Genomic DNA, 25,657 nt, shown 5'->3' on the forward strand with positions numbered 1-25,657 from the left:
ACCATTGGTGTTAAATAGACCTCCAAACTCAATTCCATATAACTTCCACAAGGTCTTTGCTAAGACTCACAAACCTTCTGTTCAGGAGTTCTTGACCCTTTTTTTTGTGTCATAGATTCTTATGGCAGTTTGGTAAAGCCTAAGGATTTATTCCTCAGAGTAATTATGTCGTTGTTGCTGTTTGGTTGTTTTAGCAAATACATAGATTATAAAGGAAACAAATTATATTTTAAAACAATATTAATTTTTTTTTAAAGTTCACATTCTCCAGATTAAGATTTTTCTGCTTCAATTGATTTTTGTTTACAGACTTGCTGAAGTTAAATCTTTAGGCACTATTCCTCCAAATTGGCAAATCCAGTCTGTTTTATCTTCTCTAACATCCCTGTAGCATTCAACTATTTAAACATTTCCCAATTTTTCTTCTCAGCAATGCAATAATCCAAGGCAATTACAATAAACTTTGAATGGAAAATGTCATCCACATCTAGAGAAAGAATTATGGAGATTGAACACAGATCAGAGTATACTACTTTCATCTTTCTCCCCCTTCTTTCTTGTGGTTTTCCCCCTTTGTTCTGATTTTTCTTTTCCAACATGACTCATATGGAAATGTTAAAAATAAATATACTTGTATAATCTACATCAGATTATTTGCAATCTGAACCTTCACCTTTTCGATTTCCCACTATAAAAATTTCCTTCCTACCTCTCCAGTTTTTCACTGATCTAATTTATTTAACTACTTCCAATACCAATGAGCATACCAATGAGCATGGCTCAAATCTCCTGTTATCCCTGGCACTCTGCTTGTTCATTATAAAAACACTTACTGAAGCAGCTACATGGGGCAGTGGATAGAGCATTAGCCCTAAAGTCAGGAGGACCAGAGTTCAAATTTGGTCTCAGACACTTAACACTTCCTCACTGTGTGATCCTGGGGCAAATCACTTAATCCCAATTGCCTCAGGGGGAAAGAAAACTAATAAAACCATTTATTAAGCCACTACATCAAAGGATTCTCAAATCAGCAACTTCATTACTGACCTCACTTCCCTTTGGCTAGATGCTACTTTGATAAATGTCTGCAAATCTTGTTTTCACCTTAACTTCAAAGTGATCTACAAACCCAAATCCTCACTTTCTCTCCAAAACCATTTTAATCTGATTCTTTCCTTCCTTTGGTTCTTTTTCCTCATTCAACTTTTCCATCCTAATTAGTTACCGCCCTCTTTATTGTGCTTTTTGTTCTTCCATAATGTAGCTTTTTCTTTTCTAGTAATGATAACCACTTGGATTGAGACAAAGGAACTATCTCCTGCAGCCCCCAAAACATAACCTGAGGGGTTTGAAAAGGGCTCCAAGAAAATACAAATTAAAACAAATCTGAAGTACTATCTCACTCTTATTAGATTGGATTAGATTGTCCACCAGACAAATGGTGGAGAGGGATATGGAGAAAATGAAACATTAATACACTGTCAGTGGAGATTTGAACTGAATCAACTATTCTGTAGAACAGTTTGAAACTATCCTCAAAAGGCAAAACAATATATATCCTTTCACCTAGCAAAATGTTATCCATCTCCAGATGGTTTCTGAATACAGATTAAAGCATTTTTAAACTTTAAAAAAAAAAAAAGAAAGAAAGAAAAGGGCTCCAAGAAGCAGAGCACACAGAAGTTTAGTTTTAGTGTTAGCAGAAATAAAACCAAAAAATGCAAGATTGAGGAACAACTGATCAAATAGATCACATGTGATATGACTTTATGGAATACTATTACTACTGGGTCATTCTTTTTTATGACAAAAACAAAAACAAAACAAAACAAGAAATCAGAGAAACAGAGACAGGCAACTGAACAGATTTAACTGAAGAGGGCAAAACCATGAAAATAGTATACATAAAGACTACAATATGAACCAAAGGGAAAATAATCCTAATAGAAGGCACTCAGATTAATTGCAATGACCTATCTCAGACCCAGGGAACACAAAGGCTCAACCTCTTGCCTGCTAGGTGGTACAATGGAGAGGAGTCAAGAAAATCAAATTGTGCCAACATATTTATTAGCTGTGTACTCTAAGCAAGTCACTTAATTTCAGCCTCTGTGTCCTCATCAGCAAAATAGGTATATAATAGCACCTACCTCACAGAGTTGCCTTATGGCTCAAATGATAGAACTATGCTTCAGCATCCTAAGGTGCTATATAAATGATAGCTATTTTATTGTTCTACAGAGGTGGAGATAAGGAAACCAACTGTCCTCCAGGGTCCCTTCTGGATCTTAATCTACAGACCCAATTGCTCAGCATTCCCAGGAAAACCTCTCAAACTGAGACTCAAAATTGCAGATGTGGTTTGGTGAAAGAAATTTCCTTAATTTGCTACATTAATGAAATCACATCCAAATTAAAATAAAGCACAAAATACTTACTCAAGTGTGGAGACAAAAGAGGACATTTTTTCAATTTTGATTTTGTCATGGAAGCCTTATTAGATGAAGCTAACTCCGTCGTCCAAATTATGGTCCTGTTGAAAATCTTTACTTTAGGAATCTCTTGGAAGGCAGCAACCAGGTAACTTGAGGTAACCCATCCAATCACCATCATGCATAATGCAAAGAGCAGCAACAGTCTGAATTTATAGGAAAGCTGAAGAGGAAAGTTTATACCCATCTTATTATTAGAGGGATAAAATGTCCTTCACCGCCACTCATGAGGCAGGGGAAAATAGCCTAAAAAAACTTCACGATCCAATCACAAGTTGTACGTCAACAGGTGCAGCAATGAAAATTCTTTTTCCATGGTTCTGTTCCAATAATTTCTGGAAAACAATCATAAAAGATATTTTATTTCAAACAAGCACCTTAAGCTGAAATATCAGGATATATGAAATATATATATATATATATATATGTATATATATATATATATATGCTAAGTAATAGTTCTAGACTGAGAGTAAGGAAGATAAGACTTCATATCCTGCCTCACAGGATTAGTTGGTTGACCCTAAATCATTCATGCTCTCAACTTCCATTTTTCCAACTGCAAAATGAGCTTAACAACAATACCTGTTCCCATGGGGTGTTGAGAAATCAAATAATCTTGAAAACTTTAAAGTATTATATAGATGTTAGCTATTATTGTTTCCAATTTTAAAATATTTCCTTATATATAATCTTAAAAAACAACAACAACAAAAAACAAACCTAACAGCAGATCTGGTTGAATAATCAAGGTTAATTCATTAATTCATTAACCACTACTTTTAGAGACCAAGCTGATCTTGACCCATAGGAAAAAAAAATTTTTTTGGCAGAAATATGTAAATAGTTAGGAGTAAGTAAATAAATTAAATAAATAAGTTAATAAAAGTGAGAAAGGGGAAGAGGGAAGAGATTCTGATTCAGCCCAATTATTTCCAGTTATGTCTGACTATGATCCTATTTGATGTTTTCCTGGCAAAGATACTGGAGAAGTTTGCCATTTCCTTCTCCAACCTATTTTATAGATGAAGAACTGGGTGACCTATTCAGGGTCTCACTGCTAGTAAGTGTCGGAGACCAAATCTGAACTCAGATGAGTCCAGATGATTCTAGGTCTGACACTCCACCCACTGTGCAACTGAAATGACCCAAAGGATTACCTTGCACCTATTTTTAATGTGATCTAATGGGGCTGTAGTGGGACAATTAATCCTCAACAACTCTTAAAGGTAAGCAGAGTGGAATACAGTCACTGTATAGGCAGCCAACTCATTAGTCTATGATTTTCCCCCCCAGACATGACCACATATTTGGCTCAGGAAGAGAATTTGGGATAGAATAAAGAAGCAGCTCTTCTCCAGCCCAAATAAATCATAGAAAAGCATGTTCCCTGTCACTCAGAGGACAATCAAGTTCATTATCATTAGTTAATGAATTCCCCATTATCATCAGTTATTGTCCCATGTGGTATTTATACATCACACATCCCGAAGCACCAGAGAATAAGAAGTAACAAGCAGAAACTGCAAAGAAAGAAAAAAATTTTTAACAAAGAAAATAATTTTAAAGTGAGTGGGTTCTTTCTCACTGGAGATCTTCAGGGGAAGGGACAATGACTACTTTTTGGGTTATTTGTAGGGAAGATTCTTTTTTGATTATGGGTTGGACTAACATTTTGGTCAATGAAGTTCTTAACTACTCTGAAATTCTATTATTTTATGGGTAGAAAATATGTATGGAAAATTTCAACATAGAAGAGCTCAAAATCCAGAGAACAAATCTGGAAAGTGAACTATGAAGAATTTTCCCAGTGACAACATGAAGGACTGCATGGGGACTCCAAGACTAGGATGAAGTTAGTGTAAAGACTACATCCTAAAAATAATTAGGAATATGGAGAGAATAGAGCTAAATATGAGAAAAGATACAGAGGGAAAAGATAACAACAGGGTTTTTTGCTTTTCTTTTATTAATGAAGAAAAGACAATTAAGAAATTCTGTTTCTGCCACTAATTATTTGTATGACATTAGGCAAATTATTTACTCTCTTGGAGCCCCAATTTCTTCATCCATAAAAATGAGGAAGTTAGACCAGGTAACCTCAAAAATTTCTTCTGGCCAAAGACTCCTTTCAGGGAGACCAATTCAAAGGCTACTACAATAGTCTGAGTCAGAGGTAAGGCTACCAAAAGTCAGCGTGTTATTTGGAAGCCAGCAAGGATTTTCACATCAAAATTTTGTTGCTATAAAACGGTGGTTAGGTATACAAGCTAACCCACAAATGTAATATAACACAGAATATGGTTAAACTATAATATCAATAGTACTAAACTCACATTTTGGGTGCTGGAAGTAAGGGCTGTTCAGTGCCAGAAATATCACAGGATTATAATTTAGAGCTGAAAGGGCCCATTGAGTCAAACTCCTGAATTTTACCAATGAGGAAATGAGGCCCAAAGAAGTTATTTCTCATCATAGCACACTAGTAAAGGCCTCCAGTTAAAATTCAACTTTGCATCAGCAGCTTTACGAGGTTTGATCCCATGAAACACTATGCCTAATCCAGGATAAGCTGATCACCAGAAATCTCAAAATCAGGCCCAGTGACTCAGTTTTTTAAACAAAATACTTTATCAACTTTTCAGCAGCCTCTCCCCTTCGATTGGAAGGCTGGAGGGTGGAGTTCTAATCTCCTTCCAAAGACACCCTTTTTAAAAGGCTTTGAACCTGCAGAATTTTCCAGTAACTATTCACTTTACATCAGCAACTCTGAAGAGACTCCATGGAATATCAAGCCCTTTGCCACCCACTTCCTTTTCTGCTTTCTTCTGTAGGTAGCGTTCCATTTAGGGGATAAACCATAGGGTCTGGAATCCTGAATTCAAATCTGGCCTCTGACACTACCTATGTGAGCCTGGGCAAGTCACTCCACTGTTTCCTCATCTATAAAATGAACTGAAAAAAGAAATGGTAAAAATCTTTGCCAAGAAAACCATAAATGGAAGCACCTAGAATACAACAAAATTATAGATTATAAACTCTTTTAAATTAGAGATTCTCTTTCTTATTTCTCAGTATCCCCACAGTGAGTAGCTCAGTGACAGGCACAGAGTTTTTATATATTTCCTGTGGACAAACTATCCATGGGATTTTCTTGGCAAAAGTACTTAAAGGAGTTTCTAGTTTTATGTTGGAAGGGGTCTGAGAGGATACTTGAATTCTGGTCTTTGTGATTTCAGGCCCACTTCTCTAACTACTCTAGGCACTTAATAAATATTAATTGAATTAAAAGATCTGAGGTGGACTATGAACCCCCAAAAAATACAGGAGGAGAGGGCTTCTTATCCCTAATTTCTGATAATTACTTTTTTAGTTCTAGTCCCATTTTATATAGTTTATGGTCCTGCCAAACTGGGCAGCTAGGTGGTTCCAATTTAGCCCTGTCCTTTCTTTGCTCCTTTTGGCATACATATGCCATACATATTGGCAGCCAATCTCCTACGTTTCTGCCAACTAAAATCGTTTTCTTTCTTCAAGGCGTAGCCTAGGTCTCCTTCTTCCTAGAATACCACAATTGGAAATGATATCCTACCTCCCTGAATCTCTCCAGTTAGTATGATCTCTCCTAACATTTAATCAAATTCAAAATTTTTATCATACTTAATGTGCACAACTTTTACCTCTACATTTACTCCTTGGATCCCCAGGACCTGGACAAAATCACTCATATGTAGACAAGTTTGTAATCTGATTTGGAAGCTGCTCCCTGCAACAATGTAAGGCTGTGAATGGATCACTTGCCTGTCTACCTGTCGTTCCTCACATCTGCCAAAGGAGCAGCTTATCTTCTCCTTCTATCATTTGATTCCTCTGGGAATCCTTATTAGTTATATGTTGCACTTTTCTCACAGCCACCAATACCTTCTGGGTGATGCTCATTTTTAGTGCTGCTGAACACATCTTGCTACCAAAGGGCAACATCAATAGAATGCCTTTATTTAAGAGTTGGACCTTAAGGGAAGACTTAAAACTGATACAAATTGAGGTAGGCTGAACTGGGAAAATAATATACATGGAGACTATAGCAATAAAAACAGAAAAAACAACAATGTCAATCAAACAACTGAAATTGAATACTAGGAGTCAGAAGAACAATTTTTACACAAAATACCACTAGTACAATTTTTATACTAACTATAACACCAGGAAAAGAAAACAAGATTGAAAGATTTAATCACTGGAATTCCTCTCAATTATCAACTACCAACCAAAAGTTTTGGATGGGACAAAGGGAAGAGGAATTAAGAAGCCTCTTGATGAAGGTAAAAGAACAGGGTATAAAAGCTGGCTTAAACAATCACAGCATCTGGTCCCATCAATTTCTGATAAAGAAAGGGAGAAGAAATGGAAGCAGTGTGAGATTTTATATTCTTGGGCTCAAAAATTACTGAAGTTGGTGGGTGCAACCATTAAATTAAAAGATACCTGCTCCTTGGAAAGAAAGCTATGGCAAATCTGGAGATGTACTAAAAAGCAGAGACATTATCTTGCTTGTATAGTCAAAAGCATGGATTTTTCATGCTTTTGATTTTCCATTATCCATGGATAGCTGTAAGAAAAGACTGGGCACCCCTTTTTGTAGTTGCATGAAACTGAAAACTGAGTGGATGCCTATCAGTTGGAGAATGGCTGAATAAATTTCAGCATATGAATGTTATGGAATATTATTTTTCTGTAAGAAATGACCAGCAGGATGATTTTAGAGAGGCCTAGAGAGACTTACATGAACTGATGCTAAATAAAATGAACAGAACCAGGAGATCATTATACATGGCAACATCGAATATTATACAATGATCAATTCTGATGAATGTGACTTTTTCCAACAATGAGATGATTGATGCCAGTTTCAATGCTCTTGTGATGAAGAGAGCCATTTACACCCAGAAAGAGGGCTGTGGAAACAGAATATGGACCACAATATATTATTTTCACTTTTTTTGTTGCTTGCTTGCATTTTCTTTTCTTTTTTTTCTTCTTGATCTTATTTTTCTTGGACAACAATAACTGTATAAATATGTATACATATATTGAATTTAACATATATTTTAACACATTTAACATGTATTGGATTACCTGCCATCTAGGGGAGAGGGTGGAGAGTAAGAAGGGAAAATTTTGAACAAAAGGTTTTGCAAGGGTCAATGTTGAAAAATTACCCATGCATATGTTATGTAAATAAAAAACTTTAATTAAAAAATAAAAAGGAAAAGAAAAGAAAAAAGGCTGGGCATCACAGAATTGGTGCTTTCAAATTGTGGTGCTGGAGAAGGCTTTCGAGAGTCCTTTGGACAGCATGGAAATGAAATCAGTCAACACTTAAAAAAGAAATTATTTCAGACTATTATTCACTGGAAGATCAAATACTGAAGTTGAAACTTAAATCCTTTGGCCATTTAATGAAAAGATAGAACTCACTAGAAAAGACCTTAATGTTGGGAAAGATTAAAGGAAAAAGGAAAAAAGGAGAGCAGAGGATGACATGGAAGAGAGTATCATGAAAACAATATGAATTTGCACAGACTTCAAAAGATAATGGAGAATAGAAGGGCCTGGTAGTTTCAAAAAATTAGATATGGCTGAATAATAATATCTCAAAAGAGGATACTGAACCATGCTTTATACCTCTTCTCCAGGGGAAAGGATAGAAAAAGAAAGAAGATGCGATGATGCTTCCCCAAAAGAAAGAAAAGATCATTAATGAAACATTTTTTAAAATGTATAAAATAAAATAAAGAAATTCAGAGAATGGCATAAGCAGAACAGTTTAGAAATTAACATGTTGCAAATATGGAACGTTTAAAAGGATTGTATATATTTTGTTGCTATCTTGAGAGGGGAAAGGTACAGGACAGAGGGAGAAAAATTTAGAACAAAGTTTTATAAAAATGAATGTTAAGACTATCTTTAAATATAATTGGAAAAATAAAATACTATTTAAAAAGGGGGGAAAAGAAAATTAACATGTTTAATTTGCTAGACTTAAAAATACACAACTTCATATACAATACTCTGTTCTTGTACATGAAAATCTTCATGTTTACTGATATTTGTTGTAATGATTAGCTTAGATTAAGAAAAAAATTTAAATGAGACAGCATATGAAATCATATCAACCTATTTTGGTGGCAAAGTAATAACATAAGAAGAAAACAACTTTAAGTTCTAACACACATTCATCATCTGATACCAAAAATTGATAGTTATCAGAAGTCAAGCACATTAGTGCCCTGTTGGTGGAATCAGGAACTGGTAAAGGCACTGTAGAGAGTAATTTGATTCTATGCCCAATGAAATCCCGAAAATAGAGAAAATACCCTCTGACCCAACAATCCCACTACTAAGCACATCTCCTCTTGGAACTCAGATTCTTGAGGCTTTTGAGTCTTATGAGTGAGCGTTCACTTTCTTTTGTTGTAAATTAGGCCATTGAGCAACTTTTAGCCCATCTCCAAACCTCTGACCTATTCCTCCAATTCTGACATCCCTGATGTGTTGTATTTTACTCTTAGACTGTAAGCACTGCAGAAACTATCTACTTGTTTGTTTTTCTATCCCCAGTCCTTAGCACATCATCAGACATATTCTCAGATTTTAGTCTGGTATCAGGTATAATTAAGGGCATAATAAATGCTTTTCCATTATTCCTCCTCTTTTGGGCCCAATTCACATTTCATTTGTGTGATTTGTTCAAGAAATATATACAATGTTTAACATATATTGGATTACTTGCCATCTAGGGGAGTAGGGTGAAGGGAGAGAGAAAAAAATTTTGAAACACAAGGTTTTGCAAGGGTGAATGTTAAAAACTATGCATATGCTTTGAAAATAAAATATATGTCAATCTGAGCAACAGACATTTCTTTTCCCACTTAGTGTATAGATAAACCAGGTCAAGCATATATTTGTCACCTGCCCTATACTCCCAGATCAGATCTGTTAAAAAAAAAAAAAAAAAAAAAAAAAAAAAAAGCTTAAAAATTACTTATCCATTTTCTTGCCCCAAGCAAAAACTCCCACAGAATTATTACCTCTTTAAGGTTTACAAGTTAGTAAATTATTTTCAATCAGGAAGCCTTCTGGATTTCTTTTAGACTTTGGGTACTGATTATTGCTATATTCCATATTCCTCATAGAATCATTATGTCAGGCTCAGAACTTGGTGTGTGCTGGATAAATGTTTAACAATTAGTTCTCCAAGGAGAAATATATTATATTTCTTCCTATTTTTTTCCCTTTTTTGGGAAAAGGGGGAGGGAGGAAGCTATCAGAGGTAAGTGATACAAGTTAAGTTAATCAAATTGCCTAGGATCACATAGCTGATAAGTATCTGAGGCTAGATTTTGAATTCAGAGCTCTAGACTTCAGGTCTGATGCTCTATCCACTGGTTTTTCATTACTTACATTTTCTCCTTCACTTTCTTAAATCCAATCGAGGAAAATATAAATCAAGCTGGCTGATTTCCAGGGGAAGCTGAAAATGAATTATCAAACTCCATGTAGGCCAGTTTAAACAACTCCAACATGTTCCTTTGAAAATGGTAATTGGACTTATTTAACGCCCCTCCACATAGCTTACATATATGTTTCAGCTTCCCCTGGAAATCAGCCAGCTTGATTTATATTTTCCTCGATTGGATTAAGTGGCGAAAAAAGAATTGCACATACTTAACTTATACTACATTGTTTGCTGCCTGGGGGGAGGGAAGAGAGAGAGAAAAATTTGGAAAACAAGATTTTGCTAAAGTGAATGGTGAAAACTATCTTTGCATATATTTGGAAAAATAAGAAGCTATTATAAATTTTAAAAACACTATTATTGATTTTTGTGATGATGATTAAATAATGGTGAAAAATATGCACGTATTTTATATTTGCTGATTTACCTACATGTCAATTCATCTTCCAAAAATCAGCCACATGTTTTCAAGATTCTTGAAAACACAGAAAGCTTCATTTTTCCTTTTTATTCCTTGTGCCTGACATAAGTGGAGTTTAATAAGTTCTTATTGAATGAAAGTGATTTTTCCCTCTTCTTAACTCCACCAACATTTTGGTTATACTGATCTTAATACTGTCTCCTTTCCCATCAACTAGGTGGATATTGACTCTCTTTGCCCAATGGAAGTGAGAAGGGTGTAGGGGATGAATTCATAAAACATACTAATTACAGTTGTGTCCATCACCTCAATGAAGAAATTATTTACTATGATAACCAGTTTACTCTTAAAACTCACTAAAAACATGCCCTTTTCTCTACAACCTCTCTCCTCCCTCCCCAATTATCTAGCAAAAAAACCTTGCACATAGTATATGTACAATAAACCTTTGTTCAAAGAATGAATAAAAGTTAAGGTAAAATTCTGGCTGTTTACATGGGGATCCCCATGGAAAGTGACAAATCAACAACTGAAACTAACGAGTTTAAACTATCCCTAGTAAAATTTGATCTGAATTATAAGACAGTGAAAGTGGGGACTATTTATGAGGACCCAAGAAGGCAAGTTCTACCCAAATTCTACCAACGTAAATCACAGAAATCTACAATCTGCCTCAAGGCAATCAAAGCCTAAGAAAAAGACCAAGGGAAGGGCCTGCATACCTTTCAGAAATACAACCACCGCAAACCAACTCTATTATATGCAAAATAACAGCAGGTATTCTGGAAGATACCAGGATAATTGAGATCTTCAGCGAAATTAGATCTACAAACAAGAAACGCTTAAGTATAGAGCAGAATAGGCGGTAAATGCACATTCAAAAGCTAGTCTACCTTTCCAACCCCACGTAGAAGTAAATTCAATCTCCAATCTACTACATCCCTTCCCCCAAAAGTCCTTGCTCTCTTAATTCCTAGTCTACCTGCTTAAATTGTGATAATTCCAACAGTTGAAATTGTACGATCTTTCAAAATTCAACTCAAAAGGTAGGCTCTTTAGAGTGAGAAGCCCTGAATCAACTCTTTTTTTGGGAGGGAAAAGAGAGTGGATCTTTTAAATAACAATAGGGAATGCTAAAAAGGACACTTTAGTATTGCCTCCGGCAAACTTTGAAGGGGGCAATCGAGATGATTCATTCCACCAGAATAGTTCGCAGATTATAAAATTTCTGGGTTAACCTCCGGAAATCGAAGAAGGCTAGTTGCCTTCCCTCCCACCAAAACAGTTGGCTTCCCCTTCGGCAGCACATAAGCAAAAAGAAACTCAGCTAAGAGAGAGGAGAGGAGGGAAGGGGTGTCTCTAATGGCGCCCCAGGGTTGTCCATCAAAAACTCAGCACCACCCTTCGGTTTTCGCTTTCGGAGCCCTCGCCCTGCCTCCACTCTCCCCCTCCACCCTCAGAGACCAAGGGCTCCAACCTCTGCCCCAAACTGCGGCCCCTTCCCAGGACTATAGCGGTCCCCAGGCCTCCAGTCTGACTACCGGCTCCTAGGTTAAAGGACCTGCGGCAGCATCCCTCTTCCCCAGCCCATCCTCGGGGCTTCAAGGACCAAGCTCCATTGGGCACCGGCATCCTCCCCCGCCCCTTCTTCCCAGGCCAGACACCCAAGTGTAATACCCGAGTCGCCGGCCTGGATAGCAGGAGCCCAGACTCACCAAGCAGAGGCTGCAACGACTCCCTTGGCTGGAGCCAGGGGCCGGCAGGGGAAGTCGCGAGGCGGAGAAGCGGGAGCAGCTCTATCTGGGACCCCGCCTCCAACCCTCGGCCAGATATCCCCTTCTGCTCCTCCTCCTACTGCTGCCGCTCCTCCTCCGCGGAGTCAGCGCGAGAGAGGGATGGAGGCTCTGCACTGAGAACACGCTGGTCCAGGGTCCCCGAGGCAGGAGGCGGAGCCATCTCCAGTCGCTCTTACCTCCCGCTCGCTCCCTACCTTTCCAGTCCCAAATTGAGTGGCGGGTGCAGCGCCCTCCTTAGCGAAACACCTGGGCATCTTCAGGATCAGTCTGCCAGTCAATAAGCATTTACTAACGGTCACTCTATATTTATTAAGTGATTATTACAAGGCACTGTGCTAAGTATTAGAGATAGTAGGAAAAGGTCAACAGTACTTGTCCTCAACAACTTTTCATTGTAATGAAGGAAACTAATAGATAGCTACAAGATATAAAACAGTAATAACTACAACTTGTGTTTGTATAGCGTTTTCAGGTTTGCAAAATTCTCGCTAAATTGCGCATAGTATATGTATAATAAACCTTTGTGCAAAGTTATCTCCCTAAATTCTCAAAACCTTGTAAGGTAGGTGCTAAGATTATCACCATTTTACTGATAAAAAGACAGGGCAAAACAAAACTGAAGCTGACACTTTTTTTCTTTCTAATTTTTGATCTGATTTTTCTTGTGCAACATGGTAGATGTTTTTTGACAAATGTGTTTGACAAATAGTGGAGATCTTGCTGTCTAGGGAAGGAGGTGGAAAAGGGGAGGGAGAAAATTTGAAACAAAGTTTTGCAAGGATGAATGTTGAAAACTGTCTATGCATATATATTGAAATTAAAAGCTATTAAAAAAAAAAAAACTGAAGCTGAGGTAAGTGTGAGCACACCAGAATTAAGGGGCTGGGTCGGGATTTAAACTCTAGTTTTCTGGTTTCCAAGTCATATGCCAAAAAATAGTCTGAAAGAGGAAGATATTTGCTGCTGAAGGAACCAGGAAAACTCTTGGGCAGGAGGGTGGCTATTATTGAGTTTGAATGCAGATCCAAGAATATTTTCCCCTTTTAGTTAATTTGTTGATTGTGGTTTTTCCCTTTTGTTCTGTTTCTACTTTCACGACTTGACTAATATGGAAATATGAAAAGATTGCACCTTTATCAGACTGCTTGCTATCTTGGGAAGTTGGGGGAAAAAATTGGAACTCAAAATTTTATAAAAAATGAATGTTGAAAACTATCTTTACAAGAATAGGAATAATATACTATTTTCAAAAGAAGAGGAAGAAGAAAAGGAAAAGGAGTTTATGCAGTGTTGGAAGTGTTGAATGTACCTGCCTTCACTGTGGCTGTAGCAATAACACATAGGAAAGGGGAAAAGTCCTTGGTAAAAACTGATTTACACAAAAGGCAGACAAAACTGTTAATATTTAACAGTAGCTCTGTAGGGGGGAAATTGTTTATGAGATACACATTTAAATTTAGTTTGCATTATTACCATCTTCTCCACCACTTTCTTAAGTCTAGACAATTAACAAAGCAATAAATCATGCCACATTTGTAAGGACTGTTAATTTCTGGTACAAGATTCACAATGAAAATTTAACAAGCCTGTTTGAGGCATCTTCAGTCTACTCTCAGAAGAAACCTTAAGTCTACTTTTCAAAGGAAGAAATCAAAAATACCAACAAGAAAAAAGTCATGAATAATTGGATAAAAACAAATTTAAAGAATTCTAATGTTTCATCTCACATCTATCAGATGGGCCAAGATGACAAAAAAAGGGGAAATGACTGTTGTTTGAATAAACTGTGGAAAAATAGGTGGTGTGTGAATGCATTGTTCCTTTACCAGTAAAATTGTATAACAAACAGAATTTTATTTGGAAAGCAAATAGACACATTGTCCCCACAAATGACACTAAATTGTGCATAACTGTTGATATGCAACAATAACATTGCTAGGCCTATATGCAAAATCAATGAAAGAACGAACTCCTATATACATACACACACACACACACACACACGCACAAAATGAACAGTTCTTTTTATTGTAGCAAAGACCTTGAAACTAAGGGAATCGAACAATAGTTAAACAAATTATGTTTAAGTCTGAGTAGATATATGGATGTTATGGACTGTTACTGCAAAATAGAAATGATGAAAGGATCGGTTTCAGAAAACCTGGGAAGATTTTAGGAATTGATACAAAGTGAAGTAAACAGAACCAGGAAAACAATTTACATAATAAAAACAACATTATAAAGAAAAAGAATTTTAAAAGATTGTAGAAGATCATAGTAATAAATGGAGATTCCAGAAAACTTGATGAGAAAGCACACTACCTAACTAATATCTCAAGGTACAAAAGATCACATGTTTTTTGGGGAGAGGAGAAGGAGGAATTGGCCAATGCATGAATTTGTTTTTCTTGACTATCCTAATTTCGAAGATTGTGGTTTTCTTTTTTCTTTTTTTTTTTTAATCAGGAAGGAAGATGAGGAGGAAGAATGGAGTTATCAATAGTATTATTTGAAAAAAAAAAGATGCTGAAGGATTTTTTTTTTTTTTAATTCACAGAAGAGAATAGAAAGAAGTTCAACAGGAAACATAGCTAAGTAGGATAGATTTTAAAGTAATTTTGAATTTATTTGTAAGGGCTCCACATAAAGTAAGTGATTAAATGTCATTTAATCTGATGAAGAATTTTCTGTTTTCCAATAGTCAAAGGCAGTCCAACTAAATGTGAAAAGACCTTGATCAATTTAGACATCTTCAATGAGCCAATGGAAGAAATGGATTGAGGGGGCACAGAAAGAATATTGGGATTGTTTGAAGAAAAGCAATTCTATGGAGATTATCTATAAAATACAAAACTAGATTATCTATATCTAAATTATCTATAAAGTACAAAACTAGTTCCAAATCAGGTACCAAGGAGTATGGAAGTAGGGATGGGGTGAAGGAGGGGAGAAAGAGGAGATACTTAAGAAATTTGCTTGTTCAATCCCTCCTTACATATTATATATACTTGAAGAATCATTAAAAAAAAAAAAAAGTTATGAGCACTTCCTTTATTCATGGACCTGAAAGTAATTTTTTCTTTGTTCTATTGATTTGTTTGTAATCTGATTTTCAATCTATGGTATTTATGCCTTCCATGCTTTTCTTGGCTCATGGTATGAAATACTGGTCTAAACCTAATTTCTGCCATTCTGTTATTCAGTTTTAATGATGATTTTTTTTTTTTAATTTTGTTCTTTTTAAAAATTACATAGTGATTCCTTATGCTAGTAGATGAGATCTTTGGGTTTATCAAACATTAATCTACTAGGTTAGTTTGCTTCCATATATTAGATACCTAATCTGTTATACTAATCATTCTATTTTTCAACTAGTATCCATTTTTCTTTTCAGAATTACTGCTTTGGGGTATAGTTTGAGATCTGGTACTGCTAAACCTCTTTCCTCCCTGTATTTTTTCATTACTTTCCTTTAAATTCTTTACTTTTTCAAATTCTTGAAATTTCAGTAGAATTTTGTTACAGGTTTTTTCTAGTTGTAATCCTTTGGTAGTTTGATATATATAGATAGTACTGAATAAGTAAATTAGCTTAGGTTGTGTTGTCATTATATTGGCTCAGCTTATTCATTAGTTATTAACATTTTTTTCAATTATTTGGATTTATCCTTATGCACATTATTATGTGCGATTTTTATTTCATAAAATTGAAAAGTTTTCCCACAGAAATTGAATAGCTAAGATTAGAAGCAAAACAGCAGGGGGGGGGGGGGGAAATTACCGCAAATTTCTCTCATTTCTAAGATATGAAATGATGAGGTTGGGGTAGCAATTCCTGGTTCTAAATACAAGGTACGTGTGAAGAATTCATGATGGCATTGTCTTTGCTTAAAGGTACTTTTATGAGAAGAGGTTGCAGACAAAATGAAAAGGTAAAATAAAATTCATATTTACCAAAAGTGGTAAATATGAAATAAATTCAGGGAAACAATAGAGAGAATGTTTTATTTACCAAAGGAAAGGGGTTACACCATTGACTGGCAGACCAACCCTAAAAGGGATTGAGTACCCTAAAAGAGTTAGCTATGACAAGGAGAAAGACAGCATGAGGCAAAACATGGTAGTCTAACCCCTAAAAGCAAAAATGGCACAGGCAAAGGGCAGCTTTATATGAGAAATATAACCTAGGGAGGAGGGGAAATGTTGACATCATAACTTGGCCCTAACTGTGACTTAAAAGTAGAGAGGTGAGCCCAATACAGACTTCAAAAAATAGCGGTAAGGAGGATCTGAGGCTTGTGGTATCATTCCCTATGCTCTAAGACCACAATTTGATTATACTAGTAGTCGCTAAAAACAAACTAAACCAAATAAGAATAATAACAATATAATAAAAATTAGTAAGCACAGGAGAAAGAACTCAACCATAGATAATTATTATGATGATAGAAAAAATCTTTATTTATATTCTGAAAAAGGTAATGGAGCTAGAAAAAGCTGCTGCTTTTAAAAAAAACTATTACAATAGTATTTTATTTTTTCAATTACATATAAAGATAATTTTAAACATTCATTTTTTTAAGATTTTGAATTCCAAAAATGTTTTTCTTTCCTCTTACCTTCACACTTCACAAGAAAACAAGCAATCTGATAAAGGTTATATATGTACAATCATTTTAAAAATACTGTCACATGAGTTTAAGAACTGCTAGGTAAAGGAGAAAATATTGGAAGCAACAAGAAAAAAAAAAACAATTTAAATATCATGAAGTGACTGATGTGACTGATAAAGACCATAGATGTTGGAATGTTGTATTCCAGAGAGTAAAAGAACTGGGGTTATGCCCAAAGGTAACTTACCCAGCAAAGTTAAGTATAATCCTAAATGAAAAAAAAAAAAAAAGTGTAACTTCTATAACATCCAATTAATAAGGAATCAGGGGAAGGACTTGGTACTTCAGGATAGGAAATAAAATGCTGTCTTTGGAGTTTCAAAGGTATGTCTACTGACCTAGGGACCCATTCTTGCTGAAATGTAACATAAATCTTTCCTGCATTCATTAGTGAGTCAGTGGAATTCTTGATATTTTGTTTCTTACATTTAATAAATTGAAAGATTTTCAGGTCTCTGTGACAAACACTCCAGAACTTAAAAGAAAATTTGATATATAGCATTCAATAGAAATAAAATATAAATATTAAAGACCAGTTAGAAGGGACACAATAAGGTCAAATTGTTTACTTAATATTTATGAAAATATTAACTCATGATTGTCATCATTATTTGGGGAGTTTGAAAGAAAGACAATAATTATGAGATGAAAGTTAAAGTTAAAATAGATTTAATCAAAAGTGAAAAATAAATTATAATATGCATCAGCAATATTGTTCAATATAGTTTTTAGCCCATTTAAAATACCTAAACAGTATAAAACAGTATATTCCTGAGCATACATAGGAATTATGGAAAACATAAACATAAAATACTTTTTATACATATAAACTCAGATCTAAATAATTGAAGTAATATTTATTATTCATGAGTACATAAAACCAATATAATTTTTAAAATTACAATTTTACCTAACTGATCTATTTATTCAATATCATCCCAAGTAAATAACTAAAAAAATTTTTATTGAGTTAGAAAAAATAATAACAAAGCTCTTCTGAAAATGATGTGAATTCTGAAATTCTCCCGTTGTCAAGAAATGCTAAAATGCTCATCCTGGGAACTTACTATTGTTAAAGCAACCTAAATGTACCCAGAATGCTTTGAATAGCATCTATAAGATATTTTTAAGATAGGAATTTTCCAGACTGTTTTGTTTTCCCAGAATATCTTTAAGACAATCTTAATATCTCAATACACATCCTTTATCTCTCCAACTCATCCCAATACATCCCCTTCTCCTCTGAGAACTAAGGTTATATTTCTCCAATGAAAGATGTGCTTATGAAGATTTTTGCTAAATCCTTTTGAATGGGATAAACTGAGTGAAGACTTCAAATGGGAATGTGAACTTAAACTCTGCCCTAATTGTGACTTGAGACTTGCAATAATAAGTTGAGCTATAGTTAAAAAGCTGCAGTTCTCTCCTGTTTCCACACACAAACACATACACACACACATACACACCCCTCTTAATTAGCATTTAAGTACTTTATTTAAACTGGATGATGATTTTGGGAATTTAAATAACAGAATTCTCTCAGACAAGAATATCTGCTTGTATAGCAGTTTTTTACGGAAATTTAAATTAAGAGTTTGTTATTTATTAATATTCTTTTGTTTCTGGAATAAATTTCTGAGTTTAGAATGTAAGCCTAGACTCCCTCAAGACAATGAGACAAAATGTGGGGGAGGGGGTGCTTCTGCCTTTAGAGTCTATTTAATTTTGTGTTTTGCGTTTGTGCTTTGCATTCCTCTACTGACACCTTGTCTGTTGGGAGTTGCCCTTTCTCTTGAGATAGTAATAAATTCCTTTTATTGCCTTTTTTTTTTTTTTTTTACCTTGAGAGTCAATGATTTTTAATTTGGGTAAGAGTCACTGTCCCACACACTTTTCAGGACCACTTGTCTGTACATCACTCTACATCTAACCAAGTCTTTCCCCTAATAGCTTCTTCCTATTGGTTAATTGTGAGTTCCACTAGAGAACTCACCTTTCTCCTTGTTAATTCACATAATAAATAGCATAACTTTGTAATCTGTGATGGATGTCCTGCCATGGTCATCCCATTTTGTGAAATGAATTTCTATTATGATATTCTTTTTTTCTAATTGATTGCTGTCCTGAAACTATTTCAGTAGCACTAACTCCTGGTGTTTATTCTACCCACCAGAAAGGCAAAAGATCTTCAAAGAAACCTAGAAAAAAAAAATCAGAAAAGGAAGTTAGCAACATTAGACTTTAAACTATATTATAACATTGCTGAAGTATAAAAAAGATAATTTTTATGATTTTAAATAAAAATCTTCTTGTATAAATGTGTGTATATATATATATATATATATCCAAGAACAGGGGGGATATAGTATAGGAAATAATGAACCTAATTCATTTAGAAAAACATGGACATAGAAAAACATTTAAAAAACAAAAGACTTGGACCTATGAGGGAAAATGCTATCCACCTTTAGAAAAACAGAAATAAGCATAGTGCTGATGAGATCTTGAATGATATATTAGGCAGAGAGAAACTGAAGCAAGCAGAGAGAAAAGTTCTGATAGAGATCAGTTTAGCTTCCTTCATGGTCCCACTTTCTGTGGAGGTAATCCAGTCTGAAATCCAAGTTCTGACAAACCCCTGAGACCCATCTTCTATAGGGGTCTTGGTCAGTCTCACTTTACTATGTCCTGTCAGAAATTCTAGTCATGTCCCCGAGGTTAAATTTTCCTTGTAAAATCTACTTATGGACCATCCCATGGCTGCTGCCTTTGGGTTAGTCTCCCATGGCATTTTGCCTTGTAGTATCTTTCCTCTTACCCTTCTTATCTATAGGGTATCTGTCCTAATTCCACTATGCTTCTCAGCCCCATTTCTCCCTTTTATACCTCACTCTTTTGGGATGCTAAGTCCCTTTCAAGATTTAGTCTGCCAGCTAAGGACATGCTCCAATTTCATGGGGTGCTCCCTTTCTATCAGGTAATTGTGAGTTCTACTGAAGAACTTGTCTTTTATATGTTCTCCCACTCTATTTCATATTTACCATTACCAATGTCTATTGTATTCCTTCATTTTGTCTGTAACCTCTTCCTTAAATAAATCTACCTTTTGCCAAAGAGAATGGCATGAGTGAACCCCAACTTTTTGTGCCTACCATCATCTGGTATCCATATCACCCACATCATTTTAGTATTGAATTCCTCATCAGTATAGTCGTACATATATGTGTATGAGTATATATGTATGTTTATAGATATCTATATATTATGCACATATATCCACACACTTTATTGTAGCCTTCTTTGGGGGGAAAAAGGGCCCAATAGAGAACAAAAGAAAATCAACAAAGAAGCAAAGGAAAGTTGGGCAGCTTTGAAAACAATATGTAGTATTACATAAGTTTTCTTGAAATGGAAATTTATTGTATTATATTGACTCCTTTCTTATGATCTGCTGTGTATATGACAATTTTTTTTTCTTTTCTCATTTTGTACTTTAGTTTAACATTTTTAAAAAAGAATAAGAATTGCCTTCCAAATAATAAATGATCCATGGTTAGGAAGCTCTCAAAAAAAAAAAAAAAAAAAAGAAATTCAAGTTATCTATTGCCAAGGTATTTATAAATACTGAATGGCATCCTGAATTATTTCTATACTCTCCTCCTTCAGTTCAGGCTTCAACCAGCTATTAAAATAATTTTCAGTGATGCACAGATGATGATTATGTCACTTCTATGTCCAAAATCTTCAATGGGTTATCACCTCTAGGATGAAACACAAATTCCTTGGTTTGGCAATTAGGATCCAGAGCAAACCTGCTCTGACCTACCTTAACCAATCTCCTTTCTAATTACTCCTTGAAAGCAGGTATTGTGCCAGTTTTCATTCTGGTAAATACTTCAAATATCTTTGAAGTGAATTTATCTCATTTTTTCAGTGCGGCCCAATTTTTTCTACTTCTATCTTTATGAAAGGTGCTTGCCTTGGAAGTAGGTAAAATAAGTGACTGCTCCCCTAGTGCAATTTCAGGAGTATTCTGCCCTCTTCCATCTAGCTTGCTGATGTATGAAAATTTCCAATAAGCAATAAGTTTTTCACTTTAAAAATGAAATGTAATAGGAAAATATTCTAGGTTGCTGTCAATTTTTTATACTTTAGTACAGATGACTTTTCTTGAAGTCGTAGTTTGAAAATGTATTTTGGGGGCAGTGGAGAAAGTACTTGTGAGAAGGTCAGTATCTACCAGGGTTCTACTTACCCAAGACTCTTTAGAAACAGGGTTACTTTCTAAAAGCAATAAAGCTGATTCCATAGCTTCCTAGTAGCCTAAGGGCATAAAAGTTCCACCCATTTGGAATCTTAATGACCCTCTGACTTAATGAACTTTTAATCTAAACTAACAAGATGCTGGTATAGGGTCCACCCACCCCAAATATTTGGCCTAGTCAGTAGTTAAGATAGCTTTGTGGTTCACATCATTCTTGACTTGGGGAAGGGTACTACAAATATGCAGGGTGGAGTGCTTGGATGGTATGACATACAATTTTATATGAAGAGTCTTCTTTGGAACAAGGAGCAGGCAGCATTCATTCTCTATTGCCGACCTTGCAAAAATTCAAACTGCCAGTATAATAAGATTGATAGTGAACTGACTTTATTGTATTCAGTAACTAAAAAGAGTGTGGTAGGTTTAGGGACCAGGCTATGAAAGTCAAGGACTAGTGGCTAAGAAAGTGAAGAAATGGGTCTCCAATCTGTGTCCTACCTCCGGAGAATATAGTTCCTGATGAGGTGTTTAATGTTGGGTGTGACTAGCAGAGAAATTGATAAAAATGAATCCTTGGGACAGGCAGGGAGAAAACTCTGATAGAGATCTATTTAGCTTCACATTTCCACCCTCTGGGAAGGTTGTCTAGTCTAAAATCCAAGTTATTGGATAACCCCTGAGATCCACTCTCAGTAGAGATAGCAATTTCACCTTGCCCTGTCCCATCAGAAATCCCAGTAATGTCCCTGAGGTTAAATTTTCCCTATAAATTACTGGAGACCTCTACAGAGGGTGGGTCTCAGGGATTTGATATAACTTGAATTTCAGACTGGACAACCTACCCAGACTTAACTGATCTCTATCACAACCTTCTTCCTACCTGCCTCAAGGATTAATTTTTATCATTTCCTCTGCTAGAATCAGGGGATCATTGTACAAGGCAACAGCAATATTATATGATGATCAATTCTGATGGATGTGGCTTTCTTCAACAATGAGATGATTCAGACTAGTTTCAATGGTTTTGTGATCAAAAGAGCCATCTACATCCAGAGAGAGCACTGTGAGAACTGAATGTGGTTCACAACATAGCATTTCAATTCTTTTTGTTGTTGTTTGCTTGCATTTTATATTCTTCATTTTCTTTTCTGGTTTGATTTGATTTTTCTTGTACAGGAAGATAATTATGTAAATATGTATGTATATATTGGATTTAATATATATTGGACTACTTGCCATCCAGGGGAGGGGGAGTGAGAGAAGGAGGGGGAAAACTGAAACACAAGATTTTGCAAAGGCTAATGTTGCAGAGTTATCTATGTATATGTTTTGAAAATAAAAAGCTTTAAATTAAAAAAAAAATTTTAAACAAAAACAATCCTTTATTGTTCCTCAAGGAAGGTAAATGACATTTGGCAGCTTGTGGTGGACGATGGGGAGCTGAACAAAATCATCACATCTGTCCCTGACTTTATCTCTGACATAAACCATATTACTCTAGGCCCAACTAAGCAGTATGGAGTCATCTACCTCACCAAAGCCTTCTCCTCTATTCCATGCTAGGACAAGTCTGAAGCAATTTGCTTTCCTAGGAAAAAGGTTGGTATACTTTGATTGTCTTTTCCCAGAGCTAAGATAGACATAAATATATTGATAATATGACTGAGGTCCTGGATCAGATCATGTAAGGAACAAAAAGTGGGAAACTGGCTCTAAAAAAATCCAGAGTCCAATCTGTTCAGTCAAATTTGGAGAATTACAGTAGATGACAAGAACTCGATGGAATCTGTGTTTTTTAAAGGAATAAACTATTGATATTTACTTCTCCACTATCTAAGGAGGAAGTCCAAAGAGATTTACTGGACTCCTTATCCCCAATCTGGATATTTGGTAGCCCCATTTACCATGTTCCTAGCTTCTTTCATAGGGCTCCCAGAAAAAGTTATGTCCTTGGAAGATTTAAAGCTAGCTAATCCAAGCAATCTTGCCCCTTAAACCCTTCTAACAATTGCATGGCCTATATTTCTGGAGGTCACTGTCCATAAAATACCAGGCTGAGCAGAGCCTTTTAGCACATACCAGGATGTGGTCTGAATAAGCAACTGTTAGGTTTTTGCTGCTGCAAGTTCCCCAAAGAGGCCACTCTATGCCACTTTTGAAATGCAGTTGCTTTGCCTTGCTCTGCCATGACCAGTCACAGAATATCCAGCAGCTGCTATAGGCTGAGGAATATACTATGAGAGATTTCCCAGGATCTTAATGGAAAGCACCAGAGACTGAAGCAAATCTAAGAAGTCCAGACTGAGTCTGAATGGTACTGACAGCAAAGATAGTACAGTGAGAGAGCTAAGGCTTTTAAATTACAAATAAGCTTTTTTTTTTTTTTTTTTTCTTGATAGTCATGGAAGTTGCAACACTATAACAGAGAAGGAAATCCAGGACATGTTCATCTACCAGAACCACTTCTGAAGGATTAAAGAAGAAATTCTAGAAAACTTATGGGTTTTGTGTGTGCCATCTTGCCAGAAATCCACAAAAAAACTGTCACCTTAGGATAGGAAAAAAGAAAAAAAAAAGGAACTACGTTCATATTACATAGATTAGTGGTTCAGTTGCTCTACTGTAGAATATGAAGCTTTAGCCAGGCTGTGATGAGACTTTAAATTATCTCCATATAGTATTTGATATAATGATTCAAACTTTTTAGAGGCTAGAGAATCTAATTATATACAGAGTGAAAGCTCATCTAAAGATTTAATATTCTTAATTCTTCTCATACTAACATATGCATTAAACAAGTATAGCTTTTCTTTGCCTTTTAGCTGGTAAGCAGAATACTACTCTAATTTCTAGATGGTCTTAGTGCAGAAGAAAATTCCTTAAAGAAAGAAAATTAAGTTTTATGTTGTTTCCTCAAGGATTTTTCATTATTGTAAACAAAAGCAGCTCCGAGAAATAAATAATGGTCATCCTTAAAATAATCCCATTTAAATGAGGGTTAGCTTAAAGTTGCTGCTAAGGCTATTTTAGGTCCTTTGAATGACCTAATGGAAGAGACCCTGCTTCCTGAACTCAGATGGTTAAGAATATGATGTTACATTTACTACACAGATAGTCTCTTGAAAGTAAAGACTATTTAAAGTAAGTGTTCCATAGTTGCACCTTTTCTTCTGGCTCACACACTTTTTAAAAACAGAGGATCCAAAGGAATGGAGACAAGATGACAGTGATGGTACAGTGAGAGAGCAAGTTCAATAGGCAAGAATTACTGAAAGACTCAGGCCCCTTCTTTGAGAAACAAACTATCATTATCATAAAAGCAAGCAAACAACATCAAGGTCTGGTCTGAGAGGCTTGCCTGATAGTTATAAGGTAAGAATTGTCTCTTCCCAAGGGAGATAATCCTTCAATTATTGGTTGGAACTAATACACTTCTGTTAGGCCTCAGACTTCCCCCACACACACACCTTTTTTTAAAAATTGCTTTTATTTTCAAAATATATGCAAAGATAATTTTCAACATTTACTTTTATAAAACTTATGTTCCAAATTTTTCTCCCTCCCTTCCCCCCAACCATCTCCTCTTATCTGGGGGAGAAGGGAATTGCTTGTTATCTGCAAGTAATCCAATATATGTTAAACTACAATTCTTCTGAATCTATTTCCACATTTATCATGCATGCTACATAAGACAAATCAGATCAAAAAGGGGGAAAAAACGAGAATTAAAAAAATACCAACAAAAAAGATGACAATACTCTGTTGTGATCCACACTCAGTCCTCATAATTCTCTGTGTGCAGATGGCTCTCTCCATCACAAAGCCATTGGAATTGGCCTGAATCACCTCATTGATGAAAGAGCCATGTCCATCAGAGTTGATCACCACATAATCTTGTTGTTGCAGTATACAATATTCTCCTGGTTTGACTCTTCTTCATTTAGCATCAGTTCATGTACGTCTCTCCAGATCTTTCAGAAATCACTGGACGTCAGATCTTGAAACATTCAGTAAGACTCAAACTTCATACACCTGGCTGAGAGAGCAAGAGCATCTGCCTGCAGTCAGCTGTCCACCCAAAAACTAACAAAGGCCCTGCTGGGGTCCTGTAAAGAAACCTAATGAGTAAGAAATCTTAGTGAGTCTCATCTATGTCTTTTTTTAATAACTTTTGCTGAGAACATGAGAATATGCTCAGTTATCTGATGAAATGTCAGGAAGCATAAAAAAGGGAAGACTATCCTTCTGATGCATTGATTAATATTATTGATGATCTATGTTTGCTTTGGAAACCTGGACAGTTCCCTGAACAGACAGTCATCCTAAAGGAATGGACAAATATTCTCCTTGGTGCATCCCTTAAAATGAAGCACCCTGTACCTGGAAGGTTACTTTGTCTCAAGAGTCATGTATCGAATGGAACTATTTAGCATAGTGCCTTCTTTGTTCTCAGCCTACAAAAGCTCCTTAGTGGAAAAGGGACTTTGAGAATC

General features: G+C 35.6%; 1 protein-coding gene across 1 annotated transcript in view; it reads right to left on the reverse strand.

Moving 5' to 3' along the window:
- B4GALT4 (beta-1,4-galactosyltransferase 4) overlaps positions 1-12,298 on the reverse strand; it is a 33,937-nt gene extending 21,639 nt beyond the window's left edge. The window contains exons 1-2 of the mRNA XM_031959692.1: positions 12,148-12,298; positions 2,439-2,827 (exon numbers count right to left, since the gene is read on the reverse strand). Of these exons, the coding sequence (XP_031815552.1) occupies positions 2,439-2,679 (241 nt within the window). The 5' untranslated portion in view covers positions 2,680-2,827; positions 12,148-12,298. The remainder of the gene's footprint in view (positions 1-2,438; positions 2,828-12,147) is intronic.
- Positions 12,299-25,657: the final 13,359 nt, after the last annotated feature.

The sequence above is a fragment of the Sarcophilus harrisii genome, chromosome 3 (genome assembly GCF_902635505.1).
Source record: "Sarcophilus harrisii chromosome 3, mSarHar1.11, whole genome shotgun sequence".
Classification (NCBI taxonomy): Eukaryota; Metazoa; Chordata; class Mammalia; order Dasyuromorphia; family Dasyuridae; genus Sarcophilus; species Sarcophilus harrisii.